Source organism: Corvus kubaryi, unplaced genomic scaffold (genome assembly GCF_017639235.1).
Source record: "Corvus kubaryi isolate FWS band 111438036 unplaced genomic scaffold, C.kubaryi_AGA036_p1.0 37398, whole genome shotgun sequence".
Taxonomy (NCBI): Eukaryota; Metazoa; Chordata; class Aves; order Passeriformes; family Corvidae; genus Corvus; species Corvus kubaryi.
In genome coordinates, this window is record NW_024581137.1 from 27,973,611 (window position 1) to 27,988,929 (window position 15,319).

General features: G+C 52.4%; 1 protein-coding gene across 1 annotated transcript; it reads left to right on the forward strand.

The window, feature by feature from the left end:
* Positions 1-11,606: 11,606 nt before the first annotated feature.
* SP8 (Sp8 transcription factor) lies at positions 11,607-14,731 on the forward strand. Its single transcript, XM_042044338.1, has one exon. It carries the CDS (start codon positions 11,683-11,685, stop codon positions 13,111-13,113), a length of 1,431 nt encoding a protein of 476 aa, XP_041900272.1. The 5' UTR covers positions 11,607-11,682; the 3' UTR covers positions 13,114-14,731.
* Positions 14,732-15,319: the final 588 nt, after the last annotated feature.

Consider the following 15,319-nt stretch of genomic DNA (forward strand, 5'->3'; position numbering starts at 1 on the left):
GGGCGGAGGGGTGGGGCGGGGGGCGGGCGGGGGCCGGGCGGGGAGGGCCGCGCCGGGAGGGCCGCGCCCGCCCGCGCCTTTTGTGCGGCGGCCTCCCAGCCTGTCAGCGGGGCGGCCGTGATTGAGGGGGAGGCTGCGTGCGAGAGCACGGGGCAGCGCACCGGGGCTGTGCCCGCGGGCTCGGGCTGCCCGCATGGCCTCCTGCGGGACTAAGGCAGCAGGCTGTGGCGGAAGGGTCGGGTACGCGGGTGCGCTCGCTCTGGACGCACTGGTGGGTCAGGACTTTACATACAGGTGCACGTGGTCTGTGCGCATCACTGTGACTTGAGAGAGGGGGTCTGTGGGTCGCGGAGGTCACGGCTGCGGTCTGTCAGGGAAGCCCAGGCTCTCCGCCTGAACTCCGGAGTACCTCCGACAGGGGTAGGGATGTTTCCTCGTGCTTTGGCTCAGCCACCTCAGCGTGGCCCAAGTGTTTATCTCAGTGTTGTTTCCAGCCCAGGGACAGCCCTCTACCCCACTGTGGCAAAAGTCAGTACTTGCATCATTACCATTTTTTTCTTCCCTCTATGAAACAGGCCACTACAGCAAACTTCGGCTGAGACTGTTCAGTGCTTGAAGAGCAAGTTTACATTTACACAAAAATGAGCATCCTTTCAGAGGAGCAATGAGTTTTTCTACCAGAAATCATTCTGGCCTTTTACCATATAGCTCTGGTACAGAGCAGTTGCTAGACAATTTGCTACACACCCCAGGAACAATGATGTTGCCTTCTCCTTGTGCAGGCATCATTGCTCTGTGTCCACTGGATCTAAAATCTCAGTCTGCATGTTGTCTTTGGACCTGGTCTTATGAAATGCAGTGCTGTCACCACTTAGGCCATTTCAAGAGGCCACACTGCATCTTGTCCAGCAGAGCTCTTCTCCTTGCAGATGGATGTCTCTCTTGGGTTGGTTATGGCAGTGATGTTGAATCCAAATGCCAGTTTAAGGCATTCAGAGCTTCCTGTTGGTTTAAACCAAACTTGCCTGTCCACAGTTGCCAGATATGCACAAGACACCCTTTTACAAATGTTGTAAGAAACAGGGCAACGATTCCTACCCGAAGAGAAACAGACCCAAGTCTTGGGTCCTGATGGAGACTGACCCTTCTGAGAAACCTTCCGGGTATCTTAGGCCGACATGACTCAAAAAAATCGAAGTAGACCTGGTCACCTGGACAGACAAAAACAACATGTTAGACTGCTTCAGTAGGGTTATTCTCCTCCATCCTCTCTCATGTGGCAGGAGTGAAAAATTTATCCACTGTGAGTGTGGGCAGATTGAGGTTAAGGAGAACGTTACACGGGGTAGATGTCCTGGATAGTTGCATGTAGGGTAATACGTCAACTGGGAGAAAAACACCTTGCCAACACTAGTTGTGTTCCCCGAAGCACAATCCCAGTGGTGACTTGCCGGTACCCCAAGCAACAGGGAAAATAAGTGAACCTGTTGGTGAAAATATCGAATGTCATACTTGTGTTCCAAAGGTTACCACATATGTAGTCAATGAATCCCCACTGTACTAAGCTAGTATGAAAAAATGGAGCCCCTTGAATTTTTTAGGATTGGCAGGTACTTGGTGCATTCCTGAAGATGTGAGCAGAAGAATCCTATGATGGAAAGAAAAACCTGTCATGGATATGGAGGTGTTTCCAGCCTATTTCTTTGTGGGTGGATTTATGATGTGGAGGCAAGCAGGAAGAATTTGCCAAGGTGATTTGGATCCTCGGGGAAGTAGGGCAGGATCCATCCCTCCCTCTACAAAAGTAACTCAAACCGCGAGGAACATAGAAACCCAGGGAGGTAGGACTCCCCTTCCCAGCTCAGCCAGCCCGGGCCGGCGGCACTCCGGGAGGGCTCCAGGGAAAGGGATGCCCTTCCGTGGCCGGTGTGGGGGAACAGCGGGGCTGGGGACGCCCTCACTTCTCATATCTCGCATCTGCTTTCGCCTCGGCCATTGCGTCCTTCTTAAACGTTATGCACGAACATACATATACATACCGCTCGCCTCCGCTGCATCGTCTTTGAAGATGTTTACCCAGAGAGACGGTATTGCGGTAGCGCTTTATTGCAATATAATGCACTGGGGGAAAAAATAGAAGGGGCTCATTATTGTGGTTGATAAACATCGGAAAAGCACATGCCTGACCTTTCATTTGTACAATTAATTGTTCCAGCAGAAAGAAAATGAGTCTTAATTGTGCACAGCTTCCTAGAGGATCAGCTGTGCGCGCCCCTCTGCGCTCAGGGAAAAACGCTGTGAAGCTCTCCAGAAGGCTTTTACTTTCCACTAAGGCAATAACAAGAAGAAAGGAAGGTCTCTATATCCCACCCCTCTTCTCTCTCAAAGAGAAAGGATATTGAACTGTAGTCATATTTCAGTGACCTGCAGCATTTCCTTCAGTTTTGTAAAACGGGCTTTTCCACTTGTCCAGTGCTATTTCGCGCCCATAATAAGGAAATTTTTAATAATGCACAACCATTCTCCATTTCAGAGATCAAGGGTTAGCCCAAAGCTGCACCTTAAACCCGAGCTCAGAATTTAGCTGTCAGATCACGTCGATAGCAGAGGGTGGGTGGTCAGGGTTAGGAACAGGACTTCCCAAGCCCTGCTGTGCTGGCGTCCAAACGGTGTATGTGCAGCTTGCGGGCTCTGAAGGGGCCGCTTCCTGTGTCCTCACGCAGGACTCTCGGCTTCCAAAGCCTCGCTCGGGAAACGAACCTCTTTGGTCAATGACTGGGGACATCAGCCACGGCGAGCCGGGGGACAGAGCGCCGCGGAGGGGAGAGAGGGGACGCGCCCGGGAAGTCCCCTCCGCGCCCGGGGACTGTGGAGCGCCGGGACCGCGGGATGGACCGAATTCCTCTCACTGCACTGACAGTCCCGCCGGCCCTGGGGGGCTGAAGCCCCCGGGAGACTGAAGTTTTGGTCCTTTCAGAACCGCCGGAAAAGCGCTTTTGTCTGGCCCCGGTCGATGATTAATAACCCCCGGCACCGATCCTGCCCTCAGCATCGTCCCTGGGGAACCGCGGGGCTCAGCCCGCCCGCTGGAAAGGGATCGGGCCCTTCCCGGAGCGCGGGTGGGATCCTGCCTCGGGAGTGTGACCGTCTTAAACGCACATTTTACCGATACTGATTTTTAATCTCTAAATCACAAAGGGACACATTCTGTGCCCCTTAATAGAGCACAACGCCCATTGACTTCTGTCCCATTGACTTCAATGGGTGTTTCGCTCCATTAAGGACCGCAGAATTTGGCCTAAACTGACCGCAATAATTTTGTTGCCGGTAATGGAGCTTCAAAGCCGTCTCTAATTAGCCGACAGTAAGAATCGTTAAACATGCTGTACAATTCCGAGTGTGCTACGTGGGGGCTGCGGAACAGCTGAGCAGTCCCCTTCAGACCTGGAGAAGCTTAGAAACCGTGCTCAGAAAAAATTCCAACTTTTCGGAGACAACCTGGGGACAAGGGTGTCTGACGAGTCACTTCATATCTGCTGCGTTAGTGTCCGAGCGTGAGGAAGGAGCCGCTCTGAAAAGTTATGAAAGATCTGATCATACACTCAGCTTTTGCCCCCCTTCGAAGACGCGTTTGAAGAATCACAGTATACGCCGCTGCTCCTATTTATCAAAGATAAACCCTATTAGTTGTGTTTATCCTTAGCCCGGAGCACTCCTAAAGAGTTACGCTAAATCCCGGAGTGCCTCCGAGCACTTGTAGTTTGGGCTGGGATGATCTTCACTACGATCAGGCACCTTCACGTCTAGCTTTATGACTAGCACTTTTCTCAGTACGGGGGCGGGGGTAGAGGGGGAAACACCACAGAAACAAATTCAATCCACTTTAGCTGAATTCTTCTGTAAAGGCACTTTCATTACACGACGCTCCTGTCGTTGGTGGGCACAATCTCCTTCCTCAATTCCGCAGCTGTAGATCCAACAGCGTGAAGAAATATTTCGCCAAGATTTTTATTTAATAACCTACTTGTTATACACGTACACTTAAATCCCTGCAAGCTGTCTAATACCTGTAAATTTCAAATTGGAGAAAGCGTTTTCCTCTTGAGAGCAAGTACTGAAGCAGTGAGAATGGAGCAAAGGCTTACGATCCTTCAAGGTGAAATGCAGAAAGAAGAAAACAATAGTTGTTAAATAGCATAAACTTCCAAGGCGATTCATAACATTTTCTCGAGGAACTAACCATATAAGGAAAAAAGAAACCCTCCCGAAAACTCTAGGCATGTCCAGTATATTATTCATCTGTGTTTTAAAAAAAACGGGTTCGGAAGTTTTGGTCAATATTCTAGGCAAAATATGCTCAACAGATGATAGTGGAGATGCAGCCAGAAAACAACTCCAGCTATTTAAACTGCCAAATGAGACATAAAGCCGCATTGTAAAAATCATCTGGAAAACAGGTTTTCCTATTGAAGTCGCTATGTGTTAATTACTGTGATCTGGAAGAGCTCTGTATCTAAACGCCTGGAAGCCGACTTTCACCCCGCATATGTAAATGAAGAAAGTGCTGAATCTAAGCCAGAGGGTTCATGTTCGGATTCATTTCCGTGCATGCCTAGACATTAATATGTGTTCATGTAGGGTTCGTACAGTATGAGGTGTTATTTCCTTATAAAGAAACACCAGGTCTCGCTTTCCATTCTCCTTACAAAATTATTCGCATTATTTATGCTACATTGAGCGATCTAATTTCTTCGTGATAGTCAGCTAATTGCTCTGGCAGGTAATTAGAAGCGGTTTACAACGCAAAGGGCTTTTGCGGTGGCCCTCGGATTATTAAGTTGCTCTGTAAATTATACCATATTTGCCGAAGAGACGGAGGGGGAAGGGGCTTTTGAGAAGTTCTTCTACTACGATCAGAGCTGAAACACGTCCCTGTCCACCCCCCAACACTTAAAAAAAATGGGGGAGGGGGCTCTTCCAGGGCTCGGAGTCGAATTATTCTCAAGCACGCGATCTGAAGCCCATTTTGTTCGTGCTCACTGGTCCAGAATAACTTGGCCATAATGGCCGGGAACGGGCCAGGTCTGCAGCAAGCTTCCTGCGCCCTGGCAGCATCCAGCAGGCATGTGGGAAAAGAATGGCTTAAATGGGGACATCTGTTCAGTGTTGCTCATCTCGCTCCTGCAGCCAGGTCGGGTTAAGAGAATAACCTGTTCACCACCTTGCCTCCCTCCCGCTGTTCGTCTGCCCCCCTCCCCCGAAGTTAATAAGGCTGCTGGGGGGGGGTGGAGGGAAGGGGGGAGGGAGCGAGGGGGGTGACCTAATTGCTCTGCCATATAGGCAAATAACGACAGGGAAAGGTGGCAGCTACATTGTAAGAGGAACAGTAAATATATCAATATTAGGGTCTCTCAAGTCAAATCGCAGGAGTTCTGCATTCAGGAGACGGCTGTGGTGCACACTGAGTGCGTGAACGGACGTGGGCAAAACCTTCCTGGCATAGTGCTTTGAAGGTACGTCTTTTCCGGAAGACCAGGGGTTCTTCCACTCCACAAACGGCAGCAAGCAAAAATTTTAAATTTTTTCCCAGATTGACACTTCTGTGCAGTTGGGAGAACAAAGACCTAAATACATACATACACGCGTAGAAAGCTTTCCTTTCCTTCAATGTTCTCTGCAGGCTATGATTTTGGATGTTTTAGGATTTGCATATGCGAGTGTCTGTCACACACATTTATATATGCGCACACATCCACAGGAGCCCATGTGTACATATATTTATATATTTGTATGTTTATATATAAATAGCATGTATTTCGGGGCGTGACCCAGCTTCAGGCAGCCTATGTAATGGGAACGTCCTGTCTTACACACCGATTTTCCAAACGTTTACTATATCTTGGCACCCGCTTGTAAAGCTTGTACTATGATTTGAACACGTGTGGTTAAACCATCGGACCCAGAGCAGCTCCTAGATTATTTGTAATTAAGCACAATTCCCAAAGTAACATTTATCTTCCCGAAACTGCGATTGCAATTGTCAACCGTCTGGAGGAGACGCGAGGTAATCTGGAAGCATTACCTCCTCTCCTAACGGAGCAGAATGAAAAGAAATCAATATCGCTGAGGAGAAGAATTTAGTAGTTTTTAACTGTAAGTGGTGCCTGGGAGAAGGTGACATATAATAGGAAAAAAACAGAAAGCAGCTTAAACAAATCTATTCTAGGCAGCACCGAAGGACCGGCAGCGGGGGCTCCGCGCTCTGCCCCGCCCGGTGCCGGCGCGCTCAGCCCGGGCGCTCGCTCTCCCCTCCGGCGTCTCCCGGTACTTACACGACCGCCCAGGAGCCGATGCGTGCACAGCGATAACGTACTGGGAGAGCGGGGAGGGGAGTGGGGGCTGGGGGTTGGGGGGGAGAGGGCAGGGAAAAAATGGGGAGAAGAAGGAGGAGATGCGGATCGGATCTAGGCGCACACCGGCGAGGTAAACAGAGTGGGTGTAAAGGTGCCTCTTCCTCTCCCTCCCCAGGCACGCACACACCAGCATGTGCACGGTGTCTTCCCGGGCTAATTTAATTACAGGGACCTTTCGGAGGCGCAGCTAGCTGCTTTTTTTTTTTTTTTTTTTTTTTTTTAGCACAAATCCAGACAAATAAATAAATAAACGACGAAAGACATCGAAGTGAATCCCCTCCGCCGGCTGCAGACAGGTCGGCGCGTTCCCCTCTCTAAAGTGGCTCAGCGAGAAGCCCGAGCTCTGCCGGGCACCTCCCCGCCGGCTGCGCGGGGCAGCAGCCAGGCCGCCCCAGGCTGGGAAGCCGCGGCGGGCAGCGGGACGGGGATCCCGGCAGGATTGGCGGGTACCTGGGACACGTTCACATCGACGGAAGGAAAAGCCTACATAGCAATAGATGGAGGCACCGGCGCACACGCACTGTTCGCTCCCGCCGCGCTGCACCCGGTGCCCTACAGGGAGCTCCGGTCCCACCGAAAGTGCCCAGTGAGGCAGTGAGAGAAACGTCCCAGGTAAAGCACAGCAGTGCAGAGGTGCAGATAGAGGTTAAAGAAAGACATTAACCACCCTCTTTGCTCAGTGGCACAGCCAGGCACAGCACGGTCCTTTCTGACTGGTGGCCGTTTTGTCTCATTTACGTCCTATTCCCCTTTCTCCGCTCCCCGAACAAGCCGAGCCCTCGTGCGCCTGGCGAGTTGGTTGTCACCCCTCGGTAAACCTTCCAGGTGACAGATTCCAGGTGAAGGTGGCGGGTGAAGGGGACACTTCTTGGCCCCAACCTACCCAGGGCAGCAGGTGTGGGGCGGTGGGGCAAACACGGGGGCAACGCAGCCTTTTCCAGAGCACGGAGCCCAGGGAGGGCGAGGACAAGGCCCCCGCCTAGAGGCTTTTCCCCCGTGACCACGGGAGCGGAGCTAGGAGCTGCTGGACGCTGAGGGGCGAGAATTCTTCCTCGCTGGATGCTTGACAGACGGCGAAGCGGAGCCGCACTGCCAGGAGAGTCTGGCTCCCACCCGTGTGCCCCTAAACTGGCGCAAGGGTGGCGTGAAACGCTTTCCCTCGCTAACACGAACATCCAGCACACGGCGTGGTCAGCCTGTAGTTTAATCTTTCCAGCTGTGCCTTTTCAACTCGCACAGACCTCTGTTTCCTCAAAGAGAAATCCCCCTCTACACCCTGGTAGCGCTGTCTGTAGACAGGCGAGGACCTCTGGTACAAGGGTCTATCCATCTCTGTCCGCTTGCCGGTCGCAGCGCGAAGAATCAGGGTTTGCTCCAAGAAAATCCACCCCCCTTCCCGAAAGGTTAGCCACAGCCATCGTTGTGGCTAAAGTTCCGAGATTGCTAATCTACATTGTAGACTCAAGATGTTAGGTAGACTTGAGCAAGTTGTTCCCAGGATGTAAATTAGGTCCCAAAAGCTGTTGTCCAAATCGAAGAAACAGAGAAATTAATCTGGGAGACTATCCATCATAGGCTGTAATAAAGGGAGCGACATGGATGAGACAGATGATATGATTAAGGAGCTGTGGTCGTTTTAATTAACTTTTTGCTGTCCTGTAATGATCAAACTGGTCAACAGACCCGGTCAATAAGCATGTTAATATCAAACAAATAAAACCAGGGATGATTAAAAACCTCCTGGTTTATTAAATTTGAAATTCAAATGAAATTTATGCTGCAGATGCATACAGAATGCTAATAGATTTTAGCTTTATTGAGAGTGGATCCCACAGGTTTTCAAGAAACGGCACGAACATTTATCTCCTCCCGTACATTAAACTTCAAATGGGGGGGGAAAAAAAGTTTTAATTAATTTCTGGAAAACCTCTCTTTGCTGGTTCCCCCCCCCTCCCCCACCCCCACCTGCATATTATGTTGATGTACTGCACCCTTAAGTGCAGTGGTCAATAAGGCAAATGCAAACAAAATTGTAAGCTTGCTTAAATCCTTTGCCCAGCAGGCAATGTATACAAAAGAGGAAGGTTACAGATGTTTCCGTGGCGAATTCAGAAAAGATCAGCTCACCGCTCTCAAAGTTCAGAAGCTGCTGCTTTTCCAGTTTCGGGGAAATTATCAGAGTAGCAGGAGAATGCCCACTGGCAGGAGTTTTGTGATTTCTGTTCTGATATATTTGCCTTTTTTTTTTTTCCTCCCTCTCAGTTGAGTTCCCTTGTAAAGACTCCCACGACTATTTTTACAACGAGTTTTTCATAATTTCCCACACGGTGCTTTTAAAGGAAAAGCGCACTGAAAATTAAGGATTTTCGACCCCAAATCAAAAGAGTCAGGGCAAGCATCGGAACAAACAAACACGAAAAGATCAAAAAAGGACATGTTTCCTCTGGGCAGACAAGTGCAGACAAAATACGGATGCGAATGGAAGACCCACCCGGCGAGGCTGTCCTAAAAAGAGATATATCACTAAAGGCTTCTACTTCCCCGGTGTACGGCAAAGTCTCTCAGACTTTCTGGGGCTGAAAGGAATGCGTGTCGATCTTTTTACCTAACCTGGCACACCACAAAATGCGATTTTGTGTTCCTCTAAAATGTAATGCTCACGATGCTTGTTTTGTTCTTACGCTTTCTGATCTATGTCTTAATAGTTCCTCCCCATCTCCAGCAGATAAAGAAAGTGGAGATAAAAAGTTAATAAGCATTCATACAAGGGAGCATCTCCGGGAAATGTTCTTCCCCTCTTTGAGGGTGATAGTATTGATTAAATTAAACCCGAAATTTAAACAAGTGTGCGTTAGGTCTGTAAAATGAATATCATTATAGAAGGAGACCAAAGCAATGAAGTTAATTCTTTTTTATTTGTTAAACGGAGTTCCCTCCTTCCCCCACCCCTTCCTCCTTCTGGGCTGGCCTGTCACGCCTTCTCAACAGGCTAAAATCATTCAGAGCAGCTCGCAGAGAGAAACGCGACATTTATGGTAAGCGTCAGCCTTCAGAGAAAGAAAGCAGTTCATTAATTTACTTCACTCTTACTTCAAAGTATGATAATGTACATTACCCCCTTGATCAATAGATATGATGTACAGTCAATATCCCCACGACACGGAAACGGGTTAAAACCGAAGACGAGAGAAAAACATCCCCTGGGAAGCCAAGCGAAGCCGCGGAAAACCCGCGGGGGTGAGAGCACCTGGGCGAGCGGGGCCGGGCCGGGGCGGCCCTCGCGGGCTGCTCTCCCAGGGACAGGGGGAGCGGGTTCTGCCCTTCCCCGCAGCCGTCCGGGGGCTGGGAGAGGAGCCGAGGGCAGCAAAGCGCGCACCTTAGAGGTGCTCCGGGACGAGGCGGCGGGGCCGCTTGGCAGCCAGCCCCGATTGTGCCGGCGCCGCCAGGGTGGACTCCGCTTGTCCGACCCCACCGCCAAGAATCACGTCTGAAACCGCGGGTCTGCGAGGGCGAGAAGGGAGGGAACGACAGGCAGCAGTGGCCTAAAGTGTTCCCCCCCTTGCCGGGACAGCGGGAGAAGAAGGGCTGACCAGAGGGGATCGGGATGGAGGGGTAGAGGAGGGGGGGCTAGTGGAGAAACGGGTTGCTACCGCTCTCGCCAGTCCGTGCCGATAATCAAAGTAAGGCTGAGATGATGATGATGATGATAACACAAAAATTCAAATATAAACCGTTCCGCGGGAAAAAAAAACCCAAAACCAACTGTTGTCAAATTACGCACACGGTGTGGGGGGGTGATGTAAAGGGGCGGCCGGGGCGAAGCAGCCCGGCCCGGGGTGAGTGGTCCCCGCAGACCGGGACCGCAGCCCGCGCCGCTCGCCGACGGGAGTGCGTGAGGTCATCAGCGCCGGCGGGGCTCGACGGCCGGGCTCCACGGCGCTGGTGACCTCACGCAGTCACGTCGGCGAGCGAGGCGGCGGTGGTGGGGATTGGCTGGCGGCGGCTCAGCGGCACTTCAAAGCCGGCGAGGGAGCTACAATTGTGGTGGAATGGGCGGAACTGATCATTGTATTGCACACCTCCAAAAAAACACTGCCTCTGATTTATCAATATAAAAAAGATCCTCTGAGAGGAGGGCACTTTTGTGTGATGGCAACTTCACTTCTAGGGGTGAGTCTAAGGATTTTTTTCTCTTGCTGGTTTAATTGGTTTCTTTTTATTGTCGATTGGAGGGGGTTAAAATAACCCCTGTCTTGACCGGGGCTATCAGTCTCCTCTATTCAGCCTGGGTTTTTTTCTTTTTCTTTTTTTTTTTTTTTTTTTTTTTTTTTTTTTTTAACTTAAGCACAAGTGAGTTTAGGAGAAAAGAAAGAGTGAGAGGGGGAAAAGGGGGCAGAGTCACTTTTCGGTGAGCAGGAAAAGGTTTTAAGGGCATTTGTAGAAACAACCTACAGCGCCTGGGCTGTGCTGTTCCTGTGCCCCCGGAGAAGTGGCTTTTCTTCTTTACATGTGACTGCTGGAAGAAAAAAAAACAACAAACAAAAAAAAAATCCCAAACCCAGCACTACCGTTTTTTTGTGTGTGCAATTTTTTAAAATTCGCAACAGATTGTAGCTTTTTATTTCCCTTTAAAATAACACAACCCACCGTGTCTAGCAGGTACGTTCAACTCGTGTATGCATACATATTTACATATGTTAAATTTATATATGTATTTCATTATCGTTGCTATGTAAGTTAGGCTGATTTTAAGGACGCTTAAAGGAAAAAAAAAAAAAGTAGTAATTTGCTAGTCCTGAGATTCTATATTTAAGAAAACAGCCTTACTGGCCTGAGGGACGGGGACCGGCCACGTCCCGGGGAAAGGGAGCAGGCTGAAACGTAGCTGCCGCCGTGCCGGGGGCATCTTTCAAGCTACGGTAACAGGCGCAACTTTTTTCCCCTCTCTTTTTTTCTCCCCCTTTTTTAACCCTTCCCGAGCTCCTCCGGGGGAGGGGAGTTGGATGGTGAAAAAAAGCCCCGGAAGGCGTTTGGAGGCAGAACCGCGGTGCCGGCCCCAGCGAAGGGATCCTCCCGCGGGAGTCGCAAAACTTTGCGCCCGGGGTCGGGCGGCGGAGCGGAGCGGGGCCGGGCGGCGGAGCGGTGCCGGGCGCGGAACGCGGGACGCGGGGCGGCGGCGCAGGGCCGCTCCATCCCTGACGCCGGCGGGACGGCCCTCTCCCCTCTGTGCCCGCAGGAGGAACCGCGGGTAGGCTCCACGCCGCTGGCCATGCTCGCCGCGACCTGCAACAAGATCGGTAGCCCCAGCCCCTCGCCGTCTGCCCTTTCGGACAGCGCGTCCTCCTTCGGCAAAGGCTTCCACCCCTGGAAACGCTCCTCCTCCTCAGCCTCGGCGGGCAGCTGCGGTGCCGTGGGCTCCGGCCTCCCGGGCTTCGGCGTGGCGGGCGCGGCGCGGAACGGCTCCTCGGCGGCGGCGGCAGCGGCGGCAGCGGCGGCGGCCGCCCTGGTCTCGGACTCATTCAGCTGCGGCGGCTCGCCGGGCTCCAGCGCCTTCTCCCTCACCTCCAGCAGCGCGGCGGCCGCCAGTTCGCCCTTCGCCAACGACTACTCCGTCTTCCAGGCGCCGGGCAGCGCCGGTGGCGGCGGCGGCGGCGGAGGCGGAGGCGGTGGGGCGGCGGGACAGGAGGCGGCGGCGCACCAGCCCGTCTTCATCTCCAAGGTGCACACGTCGGTGGAGGGGCTGCAGGGCATCTACCCGCGGGTGGGCATGGCGCACCCCTACGAGTCCTGGTTCAAGCCCTCGCACCCGGGGCTCGGCGCCGGCGAGGTAGGCTCAGCGGGCGCCTCCAGCTGGTGGGACGTGGGCGCCGGCTGGATCGACGTGCAGAGCCCCAATGGCGCGGCCGCGCTGCCCGGCTCGCTGCACCCGGCGGCCGGTGGACTCCAGACCTCGCTCCACTCGCCACTGGGCGGCTACAACTCGGATTACTCGGGCCTGGGTCACTCGGCCTTCAGCAGCGGCGCCTCCTCGCACCTCCTCAGCCCCGCCGGGCAGCACCTCATGGACGGATTTAAGCCGGTGCTGCCCGGCTCCTACCCGGACTCGGCCCCCTCGCCGCTGGCCGGCGCCGGGGGCTCCATGCTGGGCGGCGGCCCCGCCGCTCCGCTGGCCGCTTCGCCGCGCTCCTCCGCCCGCCGCTACTCGGGCCGCGCCACCTGCGACTGCCCCAACTGCCAGGAGGCCGAGCGGCTGGGGCCGGCGGGGGCCAGCCTGCGCCGCAAGGGGCTGCACAGCTGCCACATCCCCGGCTGCGGCAAGGTCTACGGCAAAACCTCGCACCTGAAGGCGCACCTGCGCTGGCACACGGGCGAGCGGCCCTTCGTCTGCAACTGGCTCTTCTGCGGGAAGCGCTTCACCCGCTCCGACGAGCTGCAGCGGCACCTGCGGACCCACACGGGCGAGAAGCGCTTCGCCTGCCCCGTCTGCAACAAGCGCTTCATGCGCAGCGACCACCTCAGCAAGCACGTCAAGACCCACAGCGGCCCCGGAGGCGCCGGGGGCCCCGGCGGCGGCCCCGGCCCCGGCGGCAAGAAGGGCAGCGACACCGACAGCGAGCACAGCGCGGCCGGCAGTCCGCCCTGCCACTCCCCGGAGCTGCTGCCGCCCCCCGAGCCGGGCCACCGCAACGGCCTGGAGTGACGGGGGGAGGAGCGGGGCCATCGCGCCCCCCAGTCCCGCCACCCTCCCGGTCGCGCAGCTCCCCCGAGCGCGCAGCCCCGCGGTGGGGACGCGGACACGTAAGTAGCCGGCACGGCTCCGCAAGAACAGCGCTCAGCCCCGCGGCAACTCCGCTGCCCTCCCGGAGCCCCGCACGGGGCTGGCGGTGCGGCCGGGCCGCGCAACCCCCGCGACGGGGCTCGGCAAGGGGGCAGAGCCGTGACCCCCCGTGGGGCGGCCCCGCCGCCGCCTCCCTTCCCCTTCGCCTTGAGACCCCCCGCCTCGAGCTGCTTTTAGAACGGAAAAAACACCCACGTTCCCTCTGGCTTTGCTGCTGGAAACCGGCCCGTGCTCCCTCCCTCCGCCACCGGCGCCGGTACAGCCACAGTGCCCCGGCGGGGCGGGCGGACGGGCCGGGGCTGCCCCGCTGCGGGGCTTCCGACGGCAGCGCCGCCAGCCGCGCTCCGCGCCCCGCACAGCGCCGAGCCGACACTCGGACCTGCTCTCATCCCGGTGCCTGCTCAGAGCCCGTCTGCTCCCCGGGACCGCAGCGGCAGTGTGCTTATTTCCCTTCCCCCTTTTTTTTTTTTTTTTCAATTTTAACAAATCGTTTACCTCCTCGAGTCCAAATTTCACTGCGTTTGCCAGCGCATTTGTATAATTCTCGTTTGAGCAGGAATCGCGAAATACGTTAAAAATGATCAGGTTGAAAGTCGTATATTTTTTTTAAACTTCAAACAAATGAAGAAGCACCGTGGGTTTCGAGCGAAGATGTATTTCCAATGCCAAAAAAGGGAGGCTGGGGGGTATAGGAAAATTAAATATTTGTAAAATACGTCTGAACCTATAGGTTTGTACCACTGGGGAATCGTTCTAGATTAGCTAACAATTAAATAAAACTCCACCAATGTATCGGTGTGAGGTGCAGTTGTCCAGGAGACGATTTTGTATAGTATTTTTCTTGTAAATTACTTCCAGTAAATATTTGAAAATATATTGAAGTACACTTGAGCTTTTTTTTTCTTTTTAATTTTTATTTCTTTTCCTGTCACGAAAAAAACTTTCTTGTTGCAGTCCTGGTTCACTGCATTTTTTTTTTTTTCTGGACTCCTTTCTTGCAGTGTGCATCAAATCACACTTCAGGATATAGGTTTTGCTTGAATATTAATTTAGCTAGGCATACAACTGTAATTAAGCAAACAATATTTGATAAATGTTGAATGACATTTAATTTAATGGAGCATGTACTTATTTGCATTTGCTGGCAGTTCAGGTATAGTTACGGTGAGAGTTCTCCTATATTTCATAAAGTGGGTTTGCCACGACCCATGTATTAAATAAACTGTCCAAGTGAAACTGAACTAACGTTGGCCTATGTGTATTTCCTGAAAATAATATTGATAAATGTTAATAAACACTCCTGACACTACATTAGCGGTTTGCAATGCTGCAAACTAATTGTCTCATTGTAATGTTGAAATAATTTGGATATTTCACATTGAAATGAAAAGCCCTTCGCTGGAACATTTTAGATTTGCATTTTAAATGCATGAAATGTAATTGATTTTTATCTGTAATATTTTAAATGGTATTAATAAACTCCAGAAAAACATTCTACCTTAGGTCAGTCAGTTGTTTTTCTTCTTTGGAAGTCCATTGTTGCAGTAAATTATTTGCTTCGAACTCAGATGACATAAGTTGTTCTCCAGAGTTTCAGAGAAAAGTGAAAATACAATGAATGCAAATTTTAACACCTACTGAGAGCAGCTTTGAGGCATTAAAACGAGTAAGAAGTTGTTCTGTTTCATGCCTTTTACAATGCACTATTAGAGGAAAATAAATGAAAGACATTAGCCCTTTTTAAAAAATTGTTTTTATCAGACTAATAATACAGTGCCTCTCACAAACCCGAGTGTGTTTGAGAAGCTGCTTTGCATATACCTCCGCCTTGAAATTGTTTTTCACATCATGCCAGATCCATTGTGAAAGGAGATTTAATATTGAAATGCTGAGGGCCATTATTGCTTTAAAAGACAAAATAAAAAGTGGTCCTCCGCTTTTGTTGTGAGGTGAGGTGGTTGTGGCTGGGAGCGATGCTAATTGCCGTAGCGAGCACTAGCTTCTTCAGGTCTCAGGGCTGGGAAACTCCGCGGCTGTGTGTGAAAACTCCCTTCTCGTTCGGGGGCGT

Excerpts from the sequence above, each read along its gene's own strand:
- SP8 (XM_042044338.1), top strand. The coding sequence starts at position 11,683 with ATGCTCGCCGCGACCTGCAACAAGATCGGTAGCCCCAGCCCCTCGCCG.